The sequence below is a fragment of the Schistocerca gregaria genome, chromosome X (assembly GCF_023897955.1).
Source record: "Schistocerca gregaria isolate iqSchGreg1 chromosome X, iqSchGreg1.2, whole genome shotgun sequence".
Lineage (NCBI taxonomy): Eukaryota > Metazoa > Arthropoda > Insecta > Orthoptera > Acrididae > Schistocerca > Schistocerca gregaria.
The window spans coordinates 127,534,596-127,556,656 of record NC_064931.1 but is presented as its reverse complement, the minus strand read 5'-3'; the positions used below and the strand labels follow the sequence as shown (position 1 = coordinate 127,556,656).

Below are 22,061 nucleotides of genomic sequence, written 5' to 3'. Positions count from 1 at the left end.
GCCACATATCTCCTCAAAACCTACCAACAAGTTATTAGGCAGGTGATCATCAGTGTGTGAATGGTGTCTGTTCTTTCCGATATTGATGTTTGAAGGAACAGACACCATCTGTATATAATATGTACACTATTTGGGGAGCAAAATAACTGATGATGGTCGAAGTAGAGAGGATATAAAATGTAGACTGGCAATGGCAAGGAAAGCGTTTCTGAAGACGAGAAATTTGTTAACATCGAGTATAGATTTAAGTGCCAGGAAGTCGTTTCTGAAAGTATTTGTATGGAGTGTAGCCATGTATGGAAGTGAAACATGGACGATAAATAGTTTGGACAAGAAGAGAATAGAAGCTTTCGAAATGTGGTGCTACAGAAGAATGCTGAAGATTCGATGGGTAGATCATATAACTAATGTGGAGGTACTGAATAAAATTGGGGAGAATAGGAGTTTGTGGCACAACTTGACAAGAAGAAGGGACTGGTTGGTAGGACATGTTCTGAGGCATCAAGGGATAACAAATCTAGCACTGGAGGGCAGCGTGGAGGGTAAAAATCATAGAGGGAGACCAAGAGATGAATACACTAAGCAGATTCAGAAGGATGTGGGGTGCAGTAGGTACTGGGAGATGGAGCAGCTTGCACAGGATAGCGTAGCATGGAGAGCTGCATCAAACCAGTCTCAGGACTGAAGACTACAACAACAACAACAACAACAACAACAACAACAATGGCATCAAATCTAATGGTAAAATGCCAAATTATGAAACCACAAAACAACTCATAGCTTGAAGTCCTAAACTTAATACAGAACAACAGTGATGACTGATAGTATATGGAAGTAACTACTAAATATGATTAACCAAAATTATAATAAAATAAAAATGCTATGTAACTTATGCAGGTGGTCTGAAGACAGCAACCTGTCTGAAATGGATCCATCACAATAATACATCATCAAACTACTGTAACAGCAATCTACATTTTATTACATAATTTCTCAATAATGTCTCACAAAAAGAATGTCATCTTTCCTCCAGGTATTCCCATTTGAGTTTACAAAGCATCTCTGTAACCCTCCCATGTTGATTGAACCTACCAGTAACAAATCTAGCAGTTCGTCTCCGAGTTGCTTCAAAGTCTTCCTTTAATACGATCTGGTGGCAATCCTAACTACATAAACAGCACTCCAAGAATGGGTCCCACTAGTCTTCTATATGTGATTTTCATTATAAATATGCTACATGCTTCAAAAAGTTTTCTAATAAACTGAAGTCAGCCATTTGCCTTCCCCTCCCTCCCTTCATGATAGTTTCATTTCAAATTGCTTTGCAATGTTACACCTGCATATTTAATCACATCTCTGTGTCAAGCAGCTTGCTACCAATCCTGTATTCGAACATCATGGGATTGTTCCTCCTGGTCATCTGCATTAATTTACATTTTTCTACATTTAGAGCAATCTGCCTTTTGTCACATCAGCTAGAAATTTTGTCTGACTCATCTTGTATCCTCCTACGTCATTCAGCAACACCACCTTCCATTATGCCACAGCACAATCAGCAAACAACCCGCAGATTGCTGCTAATCCTGTCCATCAGATCATTTACATGTATAGAGTGTAATATCAGTCATAGTGCACTCACTTGGAGTACTAATGCCATTGTGTGTTTCTGCAGAGTGGCTAGTATCAAATTCTATTGTATTAGATTCCTATTTACTAAATGCATGTTACAATGGTTGTATAAGCTTTTATTTATTTTATTGACTGTCGTTTTTGAAGTGTTACATTGGTTAACATAACCAGCTTTCACACAGTGAGTTTACATATTGAAACCAGCTTGATAATCAGGAGATGAATATATAGTATTGCTGTATAATATTGTTTTCAAGCATAGTTTTCAATTTACCATGCACCTATCAATAAGAGAAAAATAATATTTATTATATTACTGTTCACCTGATTAAACATGTACTGAATATCCTGAAAGAACTTTATCTTTTTGCAGTTCTAGCTCAAAACAGACTGTGATGAAAATTTTGGACCAAGTTAACCAACTTTCTACTGCTGAAAAGCTTTTTCTATACCTTAAACTGCCTACGGGGAAGAATGAAAATGTGGACCCATTAAGACAGTAAGTTTCTGTAATTTTTTGCTGTCAGTAACTTAGTCATATTAATATTTATGCTATTGATAGTGAAGGGTTGTGTTTAAATTACAAAATATTCAGTACTCCACAAACCACATGACATGTATTTGGTTTCTTACATTTCACTTAATTTATTCACTGTTTCTGTCCAGTGTCCAGAAGTTGTCGGCTGAGTCCAGATACAACACATTTTGTAGTATTTGTAGAAAACAATAATGTGTTATTCTGCTCTAGACATCAACAGCATGGCTGTATATTTGTGTGCTTCTCCAGTGCAAAATTTTCAAGTTTTAGTTGCTCTAAAAAAGATAGAGTAATATATTTGAGAAGCTTGAGTGTTGAAAGTCATTTGTAATGTGACTTCTGACCTGACATACACTCAGATTTTCACCATCACATTTTTATTATTGACTGTCACTCACTCACTCACTCACTCACACACTCACTCACTCACTGACTCATTCAATGTAAAGTGAACTGTCAGATGTCAATGAAATAAATGTTAGAAATTGTGTTAATAAACTTTTGTAAAACTGCTTACTCCAACCAAGTTTAACAACATGAACCGAACAGAGAAGAAATTACTTTAAGTAAAACTGTCACATCCTCTGGCATATTGAAACATTGCTGTTTATCTCACATTTATAGGTTATTATCAACTTTGTCACATTAATATTCATCATTGAACAACAGTTATCTATAAACTGTAAAACCAGTGACAAGTGCACGTTAATTATCGTTACTCCATGTGTAGCTGTAAAGTATCCTCAGTCCACAAATTTAGATGAGTGAAGAAAGAGTTTGTGCTAATAAAGCATTTTTGGAAATTTCTTTTACATTCATGAGGTTTCTCCTCTTTATTACTTTTTGTCAGATCGGAACGTGCTATTTGAAGAACAGATAGGAAGGCCAAGTCAACTTGGGAATATAGTATCAGTAGCAAATATGTAATTAAGGAGTGAATGTATTAAGAAATTCAGTGCAAGATTTTCAAGACTTTCGAAGAGGTCTGTGCAAGATGTGTGCTTATTTATTTCATTTCATTGTTCTAACAGCTCATATCTGATGGAATTCTCTATTTGATTTAAGTGCCTGTAAACTGATGGAAATAATTAAATAGAGCTCATAGGAACTTATCATAAAATATTAAACTCTATATTGTATTTATGAGTGATATACTTCAGTCATTTTGCCCATAGTGGTGTATACTGGTGTGCCACATAATGCGTGTACCAAGTGAGGTGGCACAGTTGTTAAGACGGAGGACTCTCATGAGGAGTTGGGTTCAATCACTAACTGGATGTCGGTATTTAGATTTTCCGTGATTGCCACAAAACTCTTAAAGCAAATAGTGAGATGCTTATTTAAACTAGATCTACACCAATTAGATACTTATTTCTTTGTTTAACCACATATCTTATGAAATTTATGCTGACTGGATGGTGGTCCCTTGAGCAGTCTCCCGAAAGTTAGGTAGATACTTGTTGTTAAGTAACCTGCAGCAAATTTAAAATGAATTTCATTTGTAAAAGTAAGTAATAATTGTGTAAAAACTAACTAATACATGAGAACTGTGTACAACTTACGCCATCTGGCTTTTTCGCTGTTAAATGGCCATAGCGTGGAAAAAGTTGGATATTTAAAGTAACAAATTATAATTATAGCATTAAGAATATGTTTGATATTTGGTAAAGATGAAATAAAAGAGAGAATCCTGGAGTGGCTATGACTGATGTAACAGGGGTGTGAGTAGTTCCATTTACTTTAGTGGTTTGGAAACCACAGACAAACACACACAAATGACTTTGGAGAATAGATGAGAGTTTGCAGTCATATTACTTAGTGTGGAGTATGATTGAACAGAGTGTAAGATTTAGAAGAGGAAAAAATTACTGTATTTGCTTCCTTGAAAACGAAATGCTGTTTAATTGCAAATCCTAATTGGGTAATGAGTGTAAGGTCAGCCTTGTAGTGTCCCTAGTAACTTAGTCCTGTGGAAATCCTCATTATAAAACAACATATAATAATTTTGAGGTACAGGGAGTGACTAGAAATAAGATTATTTCAATAACATTCTGAGCCTGCATAAGACATGACTGTAATTTCTTTTTTAGGTTTTGGTGTTTCATGGTTAAGTCTTTCACTTGTCGATGAAAGTGGAATGCGACACAGATGCAATTCACAAATATCTCATCTCCCTTTGATTGACCATATAGAATGTGATATGTTTCTACATGCAGATGGTAAACGGGTATTTGTGTGGCTTATCACTGAGTAATTAACTGTAATAATCACTTCCTGGAAGTAGCTCAGATGACTGGTGTGGACAGTTCAAGGGATAAAGCAACAGAATACATGTAAGAAACAATACCAGTGTGACATACATACAACCTGCTCACAGATACTCAAGCTCTGACAAGGAAATTATGAATGTAATCAACACTCTTTAAACATAATGTGCCATAGGGGTTAATAATACATCACGTAAATTACTCAAGTCCTGTTCTTTCCATCTATACAGTATATTCAGTTACTCAAGTCCTGTTCTTTCCATCTATACAGTATATTCAGTTATTTCTGCAGTACATCATTATCACGGTGAATCTTTTTCAACAAGCTGAGATTCCCTTACAAGAAAGTTAATGAGATGTTAATAATTACTGACTGGTCTCATTGCTTACCACCTCCATGAACGTACTAGAAAATATTATGCGTGCAAGAACAACAACACACCTGTTCTAAAATAAGATACATATGTAGTATTAATTTGGATTTCAAAACGGTCTCTCCACATAAAATACCATTTTTTTATTCACAAATTATAAGAAAAATTACAGAAAGGTTCATGAGGCATGAAATGATAATTTTTCAAGATTTCATTGATTATTATTCATATTATGTAAAATAACTGTTATTGCTCATGAAAAAAGAATGTTAATTTTAGGATACAGCTCTATGTCATTAGCTGTAATTTTGTATTAGGGAGTTATGTTACCAAGCTCTGACACTTCTTCAGTAGCCAAATGAGGTGTTCGTTAGTCTGTGGCATGTTCGGCACATCATCATTGCGACCCCCCACCCTCTCCCCCTCCCTCTCCCCCGCCCCCTCCCTCTTCCTCCCCCCCCTCCCTCTTCCCCTCCCCCTCCCTCTTCCTCTCCCCCTCCCTCTTCCTCTCCCTCTCCCCCTCCCTCTTCCTCTTCCTCTCCCCCTCCCTCTCCCTCTCCCTCTTCCTCTCCCTCTCCCCCTCCCTCTCCCCCTCCCTCTCCCCCTCACTCTCCCCCTCACTCTCCCCCTCACTCTCCCCCTCCCTCTCCCCCCTCCCTCTCCCCACGCACCCTCTCCCCACGCACCCTCTCCCCACGCACCCTCTCCCCCACGCACCCTCTCCCCCACGCACCCTCTCCCCCACGCACCCTCTCCCCCACGCACCCTCTCCCCCACGCACCCTCTCCCCCACGCACCCTCTCCCCCACGCACCCTCTCCCCCACGCACCCTCTCCCCCACGCACCCTCTCCCCCACGCACCCTCTCCCCCACGCACCCTCTCCCCCACGCACCCTCTCCCCCACGCACCCTCTCCCCCACGCACCCTCTCCCCCACGCACCCTCTCCCCCACGCACCCTCTCCCCCACGCACCCTCTCCCCCACGCACCCTCTCCCCCACGCACCCTCTCCCCCACGCACCCTCTCCCCCACGCACCCTCTCCCCCACGCACCCTCTCCCCCACGCACCCTCTCCCCCACGCACCCTCTCCCCCACGCACCCTCTCCCCCACGCACCCTCTCCCCCACGCACCCTCTCCCCCACGCACCCTCTCCCCCACGCACCCTCTCCCCCACGCACCCTCTCCCCCACGCACCCTCTCCCCCACGCACCCTCTCCCCCACGCACCCTCTCCCCCACGCACCCTCTCCCCCACGCACCCTCTCCCCCACGCACCCTCTCCCCCACGCACCCTCTCCCCCACGCACCCTCTCCCCCACGCACCCTCTCCCCCACGCACCCTCTCCCCCACGCACCCTCTCCCCCACGCACCCTCTCCCCCACGCACCCTCTCCCCCACGCACCCTCTCCCCCACGCACCCTCTCCCCCACGCACCCTCTCCCCCACGCACCCTCTCCCCCACGCACCCTCTCCCCCACGCACCCTCTCCCCCACGCACCCTCTCCCCCACGCACCCTCTCCCCCACGCACCCTCTCCCCCACGCACCCTCTCCCCCACGCACCCTCTCCCCCACGCACCCTCTCCCCCACGCACCCTCTCCCCCACGCACCCTCTCCCCCACGCACCCTCGCCCCCACACACCCTCGCCCCCACGCCTCTCCCCCCTCCGTGTCTCCCCCCTCCGTCTCAACAGATTCATTGGGGACATATCAATCCTTCTGAAGCTGCCCATGTGGACTGTTGGTGATGTCATTATAAAATGGAAATACGAAGGAACAACCACAGTTAAACCAGGACCAGGCTGACCTCATGTTCTGATGGGCAGAAACAGTCAATCATTGAGGAATTTTGCTGCTGGCACTATACACGCTGGCAGATGACATTCACCGTGCATTCGCCATACTGTTGGCGGTCTCTGTCAGTCAACAGATGAGGTCAGCCTGTGCACTTTTGTGCTGTACGTGTCCCTTCACGTTTCCACTTCACTGTCACATAAAAAACAGTGGACCTATGGACGTTTAGGAGTGTGGAAATCTCTCATACAAACGTATGACACAAGTGACACCCAATCACTTGGCCACGTTCCAAGTCTGTGAGTTCTGCGGAGCACCCCATTCTGCTCTCTCACAATGTCTAATGACTACTGAGGTTGCTGATATTGAGTACCTGGCAGTAGGTGGCAGCACAATGCACCTAATATGAAAAATGTATGTTCTTTGGGGTGTCCAGATACTTTTGATCACATAGTGTATGTGAAAACAGGATTTTACTTGAGATATTCATAACTCTGGGTTTTTGGTTTTGAGAGAGTTAGTTAATTATGTTTTTTATTTCTTTGGCACAGATAAATTTGCTTTTGTACAAGATGTTCCAGGAGGAACAGTCAATATTCAGGGATATGACAGGAATGATAATTTGAAGCGAAGAAGTCTAATAAAGACGGGCTCTAAAATGCATCCATTAAGAGTTTTGTCTTTGATACTGTGAAACAAATATCTTCTACTGCATGCTCTTTGTTTTCCATATTTTGAGAGCTTGAAATATGGACAAAAACAAGAACAAAAAGTCCAGTAACAATGGGCAATTAAAGTGCATGTATTAAGCTCTATGAGCATTTTGTCATCTTTGGTACTGTGAAACACATCTCTTCTACTGAACTAGTGCTCATAGCTCTTAAGGTATGCTCTTTTGGACCCATGTTTACTATTCAATTTTTTCGTGTTTTTGGTCTGTTCTACCTCCTCCAAAAATATAGAAAGCAAAGAGCTAGCTGTATGTGAGATTTGTTTCATAGCATAAAAGATGAAGAAATGTTCATAGCTCTGAAGGTATGAATTGTATAGTCCATGTTTATTAAACGTTTTTGCAATAATGATGGAACTTTCCATCATTATTGCAGATAAAGATGAGACTTAAATGTCTCAGGGAAAACTTTGATTATAAGATCTATAAACCTTTTTTGCTTCGAATGATCGTTCCTGTCATATCGCTGAATACTGATCGTTCCTCTTGGGACACACTGTATAAAAGGCATTGGTTCTTGCATATATTCTATGGCTTTATCCCTTGAACTGTCCATATCAATCTTCTGAGCTATTTCAAAGAAGTAATTATTAAATACATTGACTACCTGATTGCTATCATTTATTATTTGGCTGTTTTCTTTAATAACAAATGTTGTCACATTCCTTAACTGATTTCCCAGTTTCTCTCTTAACTATATTATCCATATAAATTTAATTTTATTATCTGAATCATTTATTTCACATATTATTTGGACTTTTTTATTTTTAATCACTTTTTTTAAAAAATAAAGTACAGTATTTCTTGGAGTATGTAATCAGTTCTACTTCTCTGTTTGCTTTAACCATTTCAAACATTTTGTTTTTCCTTGCACATGATATTATGACTAATAAATGTATGTTATGAGATGAAAAGTTCACTATTGACTATATATAGTAGAGTGAGTGTTTTGGCATGGAGACACAGAGGACAGAACATTGACTATGATGAAAATCTGTTAATAGTGGTTGCTGTTCTTTGTTAGGGTATGTTCCAACTGGTGGTGATATTAAGGCACAGCTGTTATCTTGCATGCAGTTAGTACACAGCTAAAGTGTAACATATTAATAAATTTGTAATTCCATTTTCAGACCTTTAAATCCTCTTGGGAGCCGTTTTGAAATCCATCAGACAATAACATGGATTAAAACTCATTTAGAGGAGGATCAAGATGTTTCCTTACCAAAGCAAGATGTCTATGATGAGTACATGTAAGTATTTTAATTAGTGCATCCAATTTCCTTTTAGTATATTTAAAGATATTGTTTCACTCGAAGTAGTAAGAAAATCATGATTTATAATTTTGCTTTATGCATCTGGTAATTTGTAGGCAGCAAAACATTCATGCTTTCCTTGCCAAAATAAATAAGACTAAAACAGTGAGAGTAGTCAACCACTCACCTGCAGCTGATTAATATGTGGTACATGTATGTAACAGCACAAAAAATTTCACCCATCTTTCAAGCTGCTGCTCTTTTTCTGTTTAAGTGCAAATGCAGACTGCGAAATGCAAACACTGAGGTTGAGCTAACTTTTAGTGATGATGTATGTCTGTGCTTAAACTGGAAAAAGAGTGGGAGCTCAAGAGAGACTGCATCTTTCAATGCCATTATGTGTGTAAGGGGGGGGGGGGGGGGGGGGGGGGGGGGCATTTACATCACCACTAATCAGCAATAGTTAAGTGCTTACATGCCCTAAGTTTTGTTTATTGTTTCCATACTGGAATTCTCATTATTGTAATAAACAGTCAGCCACTGCATCTTAAGAAAAATTCTCTCAAAAAGTGAGGAAGGCTAATACTCTGAAGTATTTATTTAGTGACTTATCAAAAGCATTCCTTCAGTGGTTGGAACAGAGATAATTATGGAATGTTTTATGAAATTGTCTCATTTAAAACATTACCTGTATGTTAAAATTTTAGAATGCTAGTAAATGTGACTTATCAAATTCTGGGAAGGTATTTCTGAAGGAAACTGTTAGGGTACAACAACATGCACCATTGTAACTGTAACTAATTATTCAACTTCCCCAAAGAGCAATTAAAGATGTTGTGTAATGAAGTTTACTTCTCAAGGTAGATCATTTTCTATACCAGACATTCATGATAGGTTAAAACTGAGTGCCAGGGCAACACTCTTAATTTGGATACCTGTCCTGGAAGGAGAGTTGTATTGATAATTGTATGGTGTGAGACACTTAGATGTTGTACAAAGAATATGCAGATGGTAAAACTGGAGGGATTTGTCTTAAATGGCAGCTGCAGGTATCTGGGTTTTGAGCCATGGTCCTACATTCAGTTTTAACATGGAACAAATGGTGAAAACATTATTTCTCAAGTACTGCATCTTTTGATATGGAATTTCTTAATACACCTGACATTAGCAATTTAAATTTTATTTCAATGACTTTGCAGCATAAATGTGTATTTTAAAAATGTTGCCAGTCATCGTACAGGTAAGTTGAGTAGCTGTCTCTCATGTGTAGTAAATGGGCCGTTGACTCTGGAGTTAGTATTTACAGAACTGAATGCTAACAGTACATTGCATTATATAATAACTAATTGTATAATTTTTGAAGTCATATAAGTATGGCAGTTACATTTTTTAATTCCCCATTTGAACTCAACAAATAAGTGTGAGCTGAAGTCTGCTTGGCCTTTTCTGAGGACTGTAGTGACAAGAGATAAATACAACCAGTGCATGTTAGCAGGATGCCTTATGAAGTTAAAATTTTTCAAAATATTTTGATCTGTTTTTAGGGTGTGTCAGCATTTATATCACAGTTTAACCATGTGTCATTTTCATTTAATGTTACGTCATAATTGAAATACTGAGGCACAAGGAAGTTAGATTAATATAGGTGTACAGTGATGGATATTAGTTTTTAACATTTACTTCATTATTGTAAGAAAGGTTTCTTGGTTCATTTAGGGTGCAGATTTGAAGATAGTTGATTAATAATACATCACCAGAATTTTTTAATTTTTTATATGATAAGTAGAAAATTTCAGTTACAGAACAGGTATCTTTTACTTCAAGAACTGATAATGTAAATGGAATAAAAAATTTGTCTGTGAGGTAAAGTTAGAGCTATTCAAAGTAATTTTCCTGTTGTATATTTGATGTTACTGTAACTTTACTGTTCTACTTTATGGAGTTAATTTTCTTTTAAAGGTTATAATGTATGTACATCTGGTTTGGTGAGGTAACGAGGCAACCCACTTTTTGAAGTTACTAAGCTGAGCTCATTAGAAAGATAACAGTTGTCATTTATTGCAAACATGAGCACCAATATGTGTTAAAAATTATGTTGTGCCGTGTATGAGCAGTAAAATACACCAAATTATGAATTTTTAGAGTCAAGTTAGTGGCAGATGTAAAGTTACATAAGGCATCCCTGTCTAACATGCTGCAAATGAAATTTAGTAATATGTAAATTTTAAAATATAGTGCTTTCCATACCTAACCTTTTACTTTGCACTTCCCACATGCGCATGGATCTTTGGAAAGGCGTACATCACGCTGTCATTTGTAGTAGGCACTCGTGATGCCATAAACTGCAAGGCCAGTAATTTAAAGTAAAATCCTCTTTTTACTGTCTAGAACAAGAATTTTATGTTTTTAGTGCAGTTTGCTGCATGCTTAGATTTATCATGCTGCCCAGACTTTTTGTTGTAATACACAGTCTCTAATTATCATATGCAATTGGCAGAATGTAAATAGTAAAATGTACACCTACCAGAAAAGATGTGGTAGGAAAAGAAATGTTTAAAAATACATAATGAAAATAAAATCTGAAGTAAAGATATCAGAACATGTCATTCATTGGGTTCAGGAGAGAAATTTTTGTTACACACACGTAAGAAAAAATTGTCCTTTGTATTTTCTTTTGATAGTTTTGAAGTAGCTATAATCAATATATATTCTGGAAAACAAAGTGCAGGCTCATAAGAAAGCTACAAAGATAGTCTTTTATGTCCACAGTAAGGAAAATATATTAAAAACACTTTGTCCACAGATAATTGTATATTAATTGAACCCCATATTTTCATTTAATGTTACACACACACACACACACACACACACACACACACACACACACACACACACGCACACACAAGCTCTTGACTTTCTTGTGTACATTTGCCAAACAATGGTTACTGTGTCCATTTTAATTATATAAGGTTATTGGTGGAATAACGTTTTTCATGAAACCAGAGTGGAAGGGTGTTATGATGAATGACTAGTTATCTTTCTGATAAATATACCCTGTGTTTATATAGATAATATTTTTATGGGGTCAAAATTTGAGGTGTAACCATTACTCTCAGTAACAGTAACAACTGACAAATTTGGTATCCTGAATTATTCATTTAATTAGTAGCATCAAATGAATTGAATAGTATACAGATATTTCTAATTTTACAGTATTTCTTTTAAAGATTTTTTCTTCTTCCTACTGTTGCATGTGTGCCTGATGTAATGCATGAAATTTCTGTGTAGTTAAATAGGAGTATAAGTATAAAAATTCGCATGTATGTAAATGAAATTGTTCTTATGAAATATGTAAACACTCAAATTTGAATACTATTGTCTGCAGTCAACTGGATATAGAACTGCAAAATCAAAAGCGTTACAGTACAACAGAAACACTAATAAAGAGCAAATACTTCGATAAAAGAACTTACAAATTTTTACCAAACATACCTTACATTTATTGATATTATATAACAGACATTATTCATTAAGTATTTCATTTAGATATCGAGACCAATTCACAGTGTTTCTGTCAGTGATGGAGCATGGCCAACTCCTTGTGCCCAAGTCCTTAAAGATGGATGTGTTGTATTGCAGAATCAAACTTACCTCACAGATATCAAATTTTGTAAATGACATGACGATCGCCTTTTGACTGGAAAATTTTACAATCAAAAGATGACCATGGTCTCATTTGCAAAGTTTTACTCTAGGTATGAGAAATTAAACATATAGCAAAGTTACCAATTTTCTTTGTTTCCACAACTGTATAGCTGCTTCACAACTCCTGCCATCTCAGTCGCCCTCAACCATCAAGTTTTTTGAATTGAATCCTTCAATTCTTCTTCAGTCAGTCTCGTACCATCCCTTGTTCTTTTCTACTCAACCTTAGCTTTCATATTTCTTCCTTTTGTTACCTTTCGTCATACTGTGTATCTTTCATATTTCCATTGGACTGTTTTTAGTAGTGTCTTCTATCCCCCCCTCTCCTCCCCTGCCCCATGCCTTCTTTTGAAACAGCCTGCATCCTCCCCTGCATTTACCTAAATATACCAAACTGGCAGGATTTGCCCTCATTAATTCTCTCCCTCCCTCTGCCCCCTCTTCCACCAGTGTCATTCCTTCCTTTCCTTACCCCACACCTCTTTCGTCTCCCTACCACCCAGTCCAGCCAAAGTCATAAGATCATTATACAACCCAGTTAGGCTGCAGCATTGAGGAGGCAGGTGGTTGTGGGGAGAAGCTCAGTGTGCTTCTGTGATCTCTTCCGCACACTTATGTACCAACTATAATTCATCTGTAAGTGATAGGATTCCAGATTTTCCATTGTCATAATATCCTCTTACAGTTTCTTAGTATTGTTGTAATAGTGCAGGCATGGCTACATGTTTTCCTTGGTAATACTAAATGGTGTACATGTGAAGGAACTTGGATAACTTGGTGAGCAATGTCTGGGTTTGTGTTAGATGCAAACCTCGCAAGCTAACTCCTTCTACTCTGATTGAAGTGGGGTTGTGTAGTTCAGAGAGACCATTCACACTGAAATCGGTGGATCAGTTGTGCAACCACTTTTTAAATGTTTATGGCTCTCGTGTCATGGGGTTGCATTTACACTAGCCACTTTCTGATCCTGACAGTATTCACTACACCTCCAATGCAGCTAAGGTTCTTGTTAGGCCAATATTTGGGCAACTATTGCTGCCAATGGAAGACAAAGCTGTACAATAAATTAAATATTTACTGACTGTCAGCAAAAATTGTAGGCTGATGTACATGTACAAGCTCTAATCTGATGACAGTATGCTTATAGCATTTATGTATCAACACTGCATCTACCACAGTCTCAAAGTCCAGTGATTTCGCCGTGTGTCCCCCATTAGTGAATAAATCACTACAAAATTTACTACTGTGCGCACAAGTGCTCATTCAAAAGTAATTACACCAACTGTTCATGCCGTACAAGCAACATCAGTGCAATATCTATAGTGGCAGTGAACAAAAACATAAGTTTTTCATATTAGGTTCATTGTGCTGCCGCATACTGCCAGGTACTCCATATCAGCAACCTCAGTGGTCATTGAGCATTATGAGTGAGCAGAATGGGGCACTCCACGGAACTCATGGACTTCACATGTGGTCAGTTGATTGGGTGTTACTAGTTTCATTCATCTGTAAGTGAGATTTCCACACTCCTAAACATCCCTAGGTCCACTGTTTCTGATGTGATAGTGAAGTGGAAATGTGAAGGGACACATACAGCACAAAAGCATATGGGTGGACCTCGTCTGATGACTGACAGAGATTGCCAACATTTGAAGAGGGTTGTAATATGTAATAGACAGACATACATCCTGACTGTTAGACAGGAATTCCAAACTGCATCAGGATCCACTGCAAGTACCATGACAGTTAGGTGGGAGGTGAGAAAACTTGGGTTTCACGGTCAAGCGGCCGCTGATAAGCCACACATCATGTTTGTAAATGCCAAACGATGCCTCGCTTGGTGTAAGGAATGTAAACATTGAACATATGCCTGTGAGAGTGGAAGCTGTCATCAAGGCTAAGGGTGGGCCAACACCATATTGAATTCCAGCATTACCGATGGAGGTTGCCACGACATTGGAAGCCTTTTCAGCCAGGTGTCCGGATACTTTTGATCACATAGTGTAAGATCCTAGAGTGCACTGGTCCACACCACCATTAGAACTGGGAACTTGGGCCCCCCTTGCATCACAAGACATCCCTGGAACCACTGAGCTAGTGAACTTTAATTATGCATGCATCAGGTAGCTCTAAATATACTGAGAAACATGCATTTGACCAAAAATACATAAATATAGGGTGTACCAGAGGGTAGCGTGCTAGGTCCAGTACTGTTCCTAACTTAAATTAATGATTTCCAACAAAGTATCGAGCATGGGTAAACAATAATGCTTGCAGATGATACCAGTGTACTGGTTACTCACAGGTCACCAGAAGCACTAAGAGAGAAAGCTGAAGAAACACTTAGCAGTGTATATAATTGGGCAATAAATTATGAAGTCATATTTCATATAAAGAAAACACACACTATGGACCTCTGCATAAACAAACCCCCAGGGGGCTCACCGTTCTTTGGTGAGTACGTGCTTGGCGACCATGGGGCCCCAGCCCTGCATCACTCCTTCCCTGCACTGTTCTGCTCCCCTTTTCCTACACTGTGGCATTTGAGGGCATCCTTCCTTTTTTTCCTTTCCTTCTTATCTTTTCTCCTCCTCCCTGTGTGTGCCTGACGGCCAAGCACGGGTTTGATGCGTAGCAGGAGACTGGGTAACGGGTAATTTCCAGCCTCAGGTTGACATGTAGGACCCATACGTACTCCCTGGTACCGGCTAGGCTCAGGGAGGGCTGATTGCCTGCACTGTTACCTTTCTCCTATGCCGATTGGCTATACAACCTTGTGACTTACTGTTCAGTTTTATGGTGGCAAAGTTGTCTTGCCTTCAAGCTGACACTGCTTCTCCCACTTCCCGGGCAGTAGATTCTGCTACCTATTCTCCTCGCGCTCACCGGCGAAGACAGTTGCAGGCGCAGCCACCGAACCATCAATTCAAAAAGGATTATTCCCAGTAAGATTTCTTGTGTACCTCGAGTTCGCAACCGTCTGGCTCTTCTGCCAGTCGTGAAAAGCCAAAACAATCATCCAAAGGCAAACAGTCTTCCCCCCCCTCCAATTTGTGGGTCCTCTTCGACTCGTCGGTCCCTTTCAACTGACCGACACTGGGGAAGCTCCATTGACCCCGCTGAATTGATGGATGAAGATCGTCCACCTGTGGATTCCAGTGGTCGTCTTCCCTTGACAGCTCGCCCTAAAAAGCGCTCGTTGAGGTGAGTTTCTTCTTTATTCTCTGGTGTTCCTAAATTTTATGGCCCTTTTACAATCGATCGCAATGTCCGCTCGTCGTCTGTCTCCAAGTAACCAAGCTACGTCCTCAAGACCATTTTGGTCTCTCCCATTTTACTTTGCTCCGGATGGACCCTCCACTTAGGGTGGGGATTCGTGGTCATGGTGGGGTCATACTGCTTGTACGAGATGATGATTGTCATCGTCCTATCCCCTTGCACACCCACCTGCAAGCAGTTGCTGCCCGTGATTTCCTTACCGAATTTACCTTTTCCCTCTGCACCATTTATATCCCTTCATCTTCTGCTGTCACTAGGGCAGACCTGATGCAGCTTGTTGCTCAGTTTCCTCCACCCTTTCTGTTCCTCGGTGACACCAGTGCTCATCATCCTCTTTGGGGCTCACCTGTCGCATGCCGGAGAGGTTCTCCTTTGGCGGATCTTCTTAATCATCTTAATCTTGTGTGCCTTAACACCGGTGAAGCCAAGTTTCTCTCTTATTCCACGCACACTTATTCCCACTTAGACCTCTCGATCTGCTCTGCCCAGCTCACTCGACGTCTCGAGTGGTGTGCTCTTTCCGATACTTACTCAAGTGACCACTTCCCTTTTTTGACTCGCCTGTACAGTCATACCCCACCACAGTGGCCCACTCATTGGAAATTCTCTCTTGCTGACTGTAGGCTATATTCCTCCTTGGCAGTCTTTGATGAACGGCCATTTCCATCTGTGATGATCAGATCGAGCACCTCATGGACGTTATTCTCTCTGCTGCCAAATCCTCTATCTCTCGTGCTACTACTTCTCCCCATCGGGTCCTGGTCCGTTGGTGGACTGTGGAGTGCGGCAATGCGATTCGTGCCCGATGACGTGCGCTTCACATCTTTCACTGTCATTCTATGATACCGAACTGCATCCGCTACAAGCAAATACGTGCGCAATGCTGCCGCACTATTCAGTAAAGCAATAAAGCATGCTGGGTCTCCTTCATCAGCTTGTTCAACAGTTTTACTCCATCCTCTCTCGTTTGGGGGACTACTGCCCACTCCCCAATCCTGTGGCGGGAAACATCATAGTCGACCCTGTAGATGTTCTGAACGCTTTGCGCCAGTACTTTGCGGAGGTTTCAAGCTCCACCCACTACCATCCTGCCTTCCTTCCTCGGAAACAGGCAGAGGAGGCTCATGCAATCTCTTATTCCCTCTTTGAATCGCGAATGCTGCAATACTCCTTTTACTGTGAGGGAGCTTGGACGTGCTCTCTCCTCATCCAAGTCTTCTGCTCCTGGACCTGATACATTCCATGTCCTCATGCTGCAGAATCTTCCTCCTGCAGGAAAACACTTTCTTCTCGATACCTACAATCGTATTTGGACTGACGGTGTATTTCCCACACTTTGGCGTGAAGCTATTATTGTCCCTCTACCTAAGCCTGGTGAAGATAAATCCCTTCCTTCCAGCTGTCAGCCAATTTCCCTTACCAGCAGCGTTTTTAAGGTGATGGAACGCATGATCAATGGTTGATTGGTGTGGTGGCTGGAGTCACACCATCTCCTCACTAATATTCAGTGTGGGTTCCAAAAGCGCCGCTTGGCGGTTCATCATCTCGTCACCCTGTCGACATTCATCAGGAATAATTTTCTGCAGAAGCGACAAACAGTGGCCATTTTCTTTGATTTGGAGAAAGCCTATGATACCTGTTGATGGACAGGCATTCTATGTACTACGCACGCATGGGGCCTTCGTGGTCATCTTCCCACTTTCATCTGGGAATTTTTAACAGATAGTTTTCCAGTTATGTGTGGGTTCCTCCTTATCCAACACCTTTTCACAGGAGAACGGGGTGCCTCAGGGCTCCATACTGAGTGTCGTCCTCTTCGTCATAGCCATCAACCCCATTATGGACTGCCTTCCAGCGGGCGTTTCTGGTTCTCTTTTCGTTGACAACTTTGCTATTTATTGCAGCTCCCAGTGAACATGTCTCCTGCAACGCTGTCTTCAGTGTTGTCTGGACCATCTCTATTCATGGAGTGTCACAAATGGCTTCCACTTTTCTGCTACCAATTCCATTGGCATCAACTTCTGTGGGTACAAGGCGTTTCTTGTACCGTCCTTGTGACTGGGCCAAAATGCTCTCCCGTCTGTGGATGCAATGAAGTCCTTAGAGCTTCACTTGTCTGTCAAATCGAATTTTAAAGATGGAACATTTACTCGTACAATAACTCGGCATTAGTAAATACAAAAACAGATCGTCATAGTTGGAAACATATTTTCAGTTAGTACTGACACAAAATAGATTTCGTAAAAGCAAATAGCTGAACTGTAAATTTATTCGTGGCTGCTGTACTTTATTCTCCGTCCTTTTGCGAGGTTCAATAGGTTCAATAGGAAACTCAGTTGGTCTCCCCATGTGTCCTACCTGGCTGCACGCTGCACCCAGTCCCTAAATGTCCTTCATGTATTGAGTGGTACCTCTTGGGGGGAGCTGACCGGACTGTCCTCCTCTGCCTCTATCGATCTCTTGTCCCCTCCAAGTTAGATTATAGATGCATTGTCTACTCCTCTGCATGGCCGTCTATCTTACACTGTCTAAATACAATACACCATATGGGGATCAGTCTCGCCACTGGTACCTTCTGTAATAGCCCTGTTGAGAGTCTCTACGCAGAAGCCGGTGAACTACCACGGTCATACTGGTGCGACATACTACTCAGTAGGTATGCGTGTTGGCTTTCTTTCATGCCAGGCCACCCAACCCTTGAGTCTTTTTATTTTTATTTTTTATTTATTTATTTTTTTTTTTTTTATGACATTCTTGACCACCGGTACGAGATGTACGTTTCTTCTCTGCGCCCTCCTGGCATCCTCTTTCGTCACCTGCTTGAGCAGCTGCAGTTCACACTTCCTTCCACTTTCCAAATGGGGGAGAGCCCTTCACCACCTTGGCTTCAGACACAGGCTTCTGTTCGTTTTGACCTCAGCTCGTTCCCGAAGGATTCGACTCTCGAGCTGACCTATCGCTGCAACTTTATAAAATTTCGCTCACAACTTGCCGATAGCATATTTTTGTACACTGATGGTTCTAAGTCCACCCATGGTGTTGGCTGTGCTTTTGTCATCAGGGCTGATAAGTTTCAATACCAGCTTCTCGGTCAGCGCACAATCTTTACAGCAGAGCTTTTTGCCCTCCATCAGGCTGTTCACTACGTCCGTAGGCACCAGCTCACTCACTGTGTGATCTGCTCCAACTCCCTCAGTGCTCTTCAGAGACTAGATGATCCCGATCCAGTCCATCCCATCGTTCGTCGGATCCAGTACTGCTTCCATTTGTCCCCAGATGGGGGAGCCGAAGTGATGTTCATGTGTGTTCCTGGCCATTTTGGTGTGCCTGGGAATGACACTGCTGATGCTGCAGCCAAGGCCGCAGTCCATCTTGGTCAGCCCACCTCTTACTCTGTTCCCTTGCAAGATATTTGTACTTTTCTCTATCGGCATATCATGTCAATTTGGCATGACCATTGATGCTCCCTTCATGGGAACAAACTCAGAAAAGTCAGACCTCTCCCAACAGCCTGATCGACTTCCTCCTGGCCATCTCGCTGTGAGAAAGTAATGTTAGCTCATTTGCGAATAGGGCACTGCCACTTTAGTCACTTCCATGTGTTGAGTGGCAAGCCTGCACCCAGCTGTCCTTTCTGTAGCGAGCCATTAATGGTCAGACATTTCCTGATCCTCTGCCCCTATTTTAGCCACTTATGTCTTAGGGTCGGGCTGCTGCCTGCTTTGCTGGACATTTTAGTGGATGACATGCGAGCTGTGGCTCGCGTTTTAAGTTTTTTAAAAAGCAATAATATGGCAAAAGAGATTTGATTTCTACTTGGTGACTCCAGTGTCTTGTCAGCGTCTTTAAGATACTCTTCTCTAACATCTTGATTTTTTAGAAACCAGATTCCAGTAACCTGAAAGTAGCAAGACTGAATACCATAACATCCAAACCCTCCAAAAATAAACAAAAATTACATCTAGTTACAAAAGCAGATAAAAATTCCTTTGATGCCTTTTTAAGAGACAGTTTCCACTCCTACCAATCTGAATATGTAAGCATAGACAAGATGGGGTTTAAATTCAAAGAAATAATATCGATGGCAATTGAGAGATATTTACCAAATAATTTATTAAGACATGGTACTGATCCCCCACAGTACACAATAACAGGTTAGAACATTATTGCAGAAGCAACAAAAAAAAAAAAAAAGCATGAAAAATTTAAAAGAATCCAGAATCTCCAAGATTGGTAAAGTTTTACAGAAGCTTGAAATTTAGCGTGAACTTAAAAGAAAATTGCTTTTAATAGTTTCCACAATGAGAAACTGTCATGAAATCTGGCGGAAAACCCAAAGAGATTCTGGTTGTTTGTGGAGTATACCAGCAGAAAGACACAATAAATACTTTCGCTGTGTAATAACAATGGTGATGTAACAGATGACCCTGCCACTAAACCACAGTTACTAAACACAATTTTCTGAAACTGCTTCATGAAAGATGACAAAGTAAGTATTCCAGAATTGAATCTAGAACAACTGCCAATGTGGGTAACTTAAAAGTATATATCCTCAGTGTAGCGAAGCAGCTTAAATTGCTTAATAAAGGAAAGGCCTCCAGTCCAGATTGTATACCAGTCGGGTTCCTTTCAGAGTACACTGATAAAATAGCTCCGCCCTTGGCAATCATATACATCTGCTCGCTCTTTGAAATATCCATACCTAAAGACTGGAAAGTTGCACAAGTCACACCAATACCAAAGAAAGGAAATAGGAGTAATCCCCTGAATTAAATACACATATCACTAATGTCAATTTGCAGTAGGATTTTGGAACATTTACTGTGTTTAAACATTGTCAATTATCTCGAAGATGATGATTTATTGACAGATAGTCAGCACAGATTCAGAAACTATTATTCTTGTAAAATGCCGTTAGCTCTTTATTCCCACAAAGTAATGAGTACAATCAACTGGGGATATCAAATTGCATCCATATTTTTAGATTTCCAGAACGCTTTCGACAGCGTTCCTCACAAGCATCTTCTAATTAAATTGCGTGCCTGTGGAGTATCATCTCAGTTATGTGACTAGATTCATGATTTCCTGTCAGAAAGGTCACAGTTCGTAGTAACTGACAGAAAGCCATCAAATAAAATACACTCCTGGAAATGGAAAAAAAAACACATTGACACCGGTGTGTCAGACCCACCATACTTGCTCCGGACACTGCGAGAGGGCTGTACAAGCAATGATCACACGCACGGCACAGCGGACACACCAGGAACCGCGGTGTTGGCCGTCGAATGGCGCTAGCTGCGCAGCATTTGTGCGCCGCCGCCGGCAGTGTCAGCCAGTTTGCCGTGGCATACGGAGCTCCATCGCAGTCTTTAACACTGGTAGCATGCCGCGACAGCGTGGACGTGAACCGTATGTGCAGTTGACGGACTTTGAGCAAGGGCGTATAGTGGGCATGCGGGAGGCCGGGTGGACGTACCGCCGAATTGCTCAACACGTGGGGCGTGAGGTCTCCACAGTACATCGATGTTGTCGCCAGTGGTCGGTGGAAGGTGCACGTGCCCGTCGACCTGGGACCAGACCGCAGCGACGCACGGATACACGCCAAGACCATAGGATCCTACGCAGTGCCGTAGGGGACCGCACCGCCACTTCCCAGCAAATTAGGGACACTGTTGCTCCTGGGGTATCGGCGAGGACCATTCGCAACCGTCTCCATGAAGCTGGGCTACGGTCCCGCACACCGTTAGGCCGTCTTCCGCTCATGCCCCAACATCGTGCAGCCCACCTCCAGTGGTGTCGCGACAGGCGTGAATGGAGGGACGAATGGAGACGTGTCGTCTTCAGCGATGAGAGTCGCTTCTGCCTTGGTGCCAATGATGGTCGTATGCATGTTTGGCGCCGTGCAGGTGAGCGCCACAATCAGGACTGCATATGACCAAGGCACACAGGGCCAACACCCGGCATCATGGTGTGGGGAGCGATCTCCTACACTGGCCGTACACCTCTGGTGATCGCCGAGGGGACACTGAATAGTGCACGGTACATCCAAACCGTCATCGAACCCATCGTTCTACCATTCCTAGACCGGCAAGGGAACTTGCTGTTCCAACAGGACAATGCACGTCCGCATGTATCCCGTGCCACCCAACGTGCTCTAGAAGGTGTAAGTCAACTACCCTGGCCAGCAAGATCTCCGGATCTGTACCCCATTGAGCATGTTTGGGACTGGATGAAGCGTCGTCTCACGCGGTCTGCACGTCCAGCACGAACGCTGGTCCAACTGAGGCGCCAGGTGGAAATGGCATGGCAAGCCGTTCCACAGGACTACATCCAGCATCTCTACGATCGTCTTCATGGGAGAATAGCAGCCTGCATTGCTGCGAAAGGTGGATATACACTGTACTAGTGCCGACATTGTGCATGCTCTGTTGCCTGTGTCTATGTGCCTGTGGTTCTGTCAGTGTGATCATGTGATGTATCTGACCCTAG

At 42.1% G+C, this 22,061-nt stretch overlaps 1 protein-coding gene across 2 annotated transcripts in view; it reads left to right on the top strand.

The window, feature by feature from the left end:
* Positions 1-22,061, top strand: part of LOC126299558 (probable serine/threonine-protein kinase DDB_G0282963) — a 137,137-nt gene that overhangs the window by 27,111 nt on the left and 87,965 nt on the right. The window contains exons 2-3 of one of the 2 annotated variants that reach the window (XM_049991552.1): positions 2,003-2,128; positions 8,466-8,585. In XM_049991552.1, the coding sequence (XP_049847509.1) occupies positions 2,003-2,128; positions 8,466-8,585 (246 nt within the window). Of the gene's footprint in view, positions 1-2,002; positions 2,129-4,263; positions 4,387-8,465; positions 8,586-22,061 lie in introns of those variants that run through there. The other variant, XM_049991553.1, reaches the window with a different exon arrangement.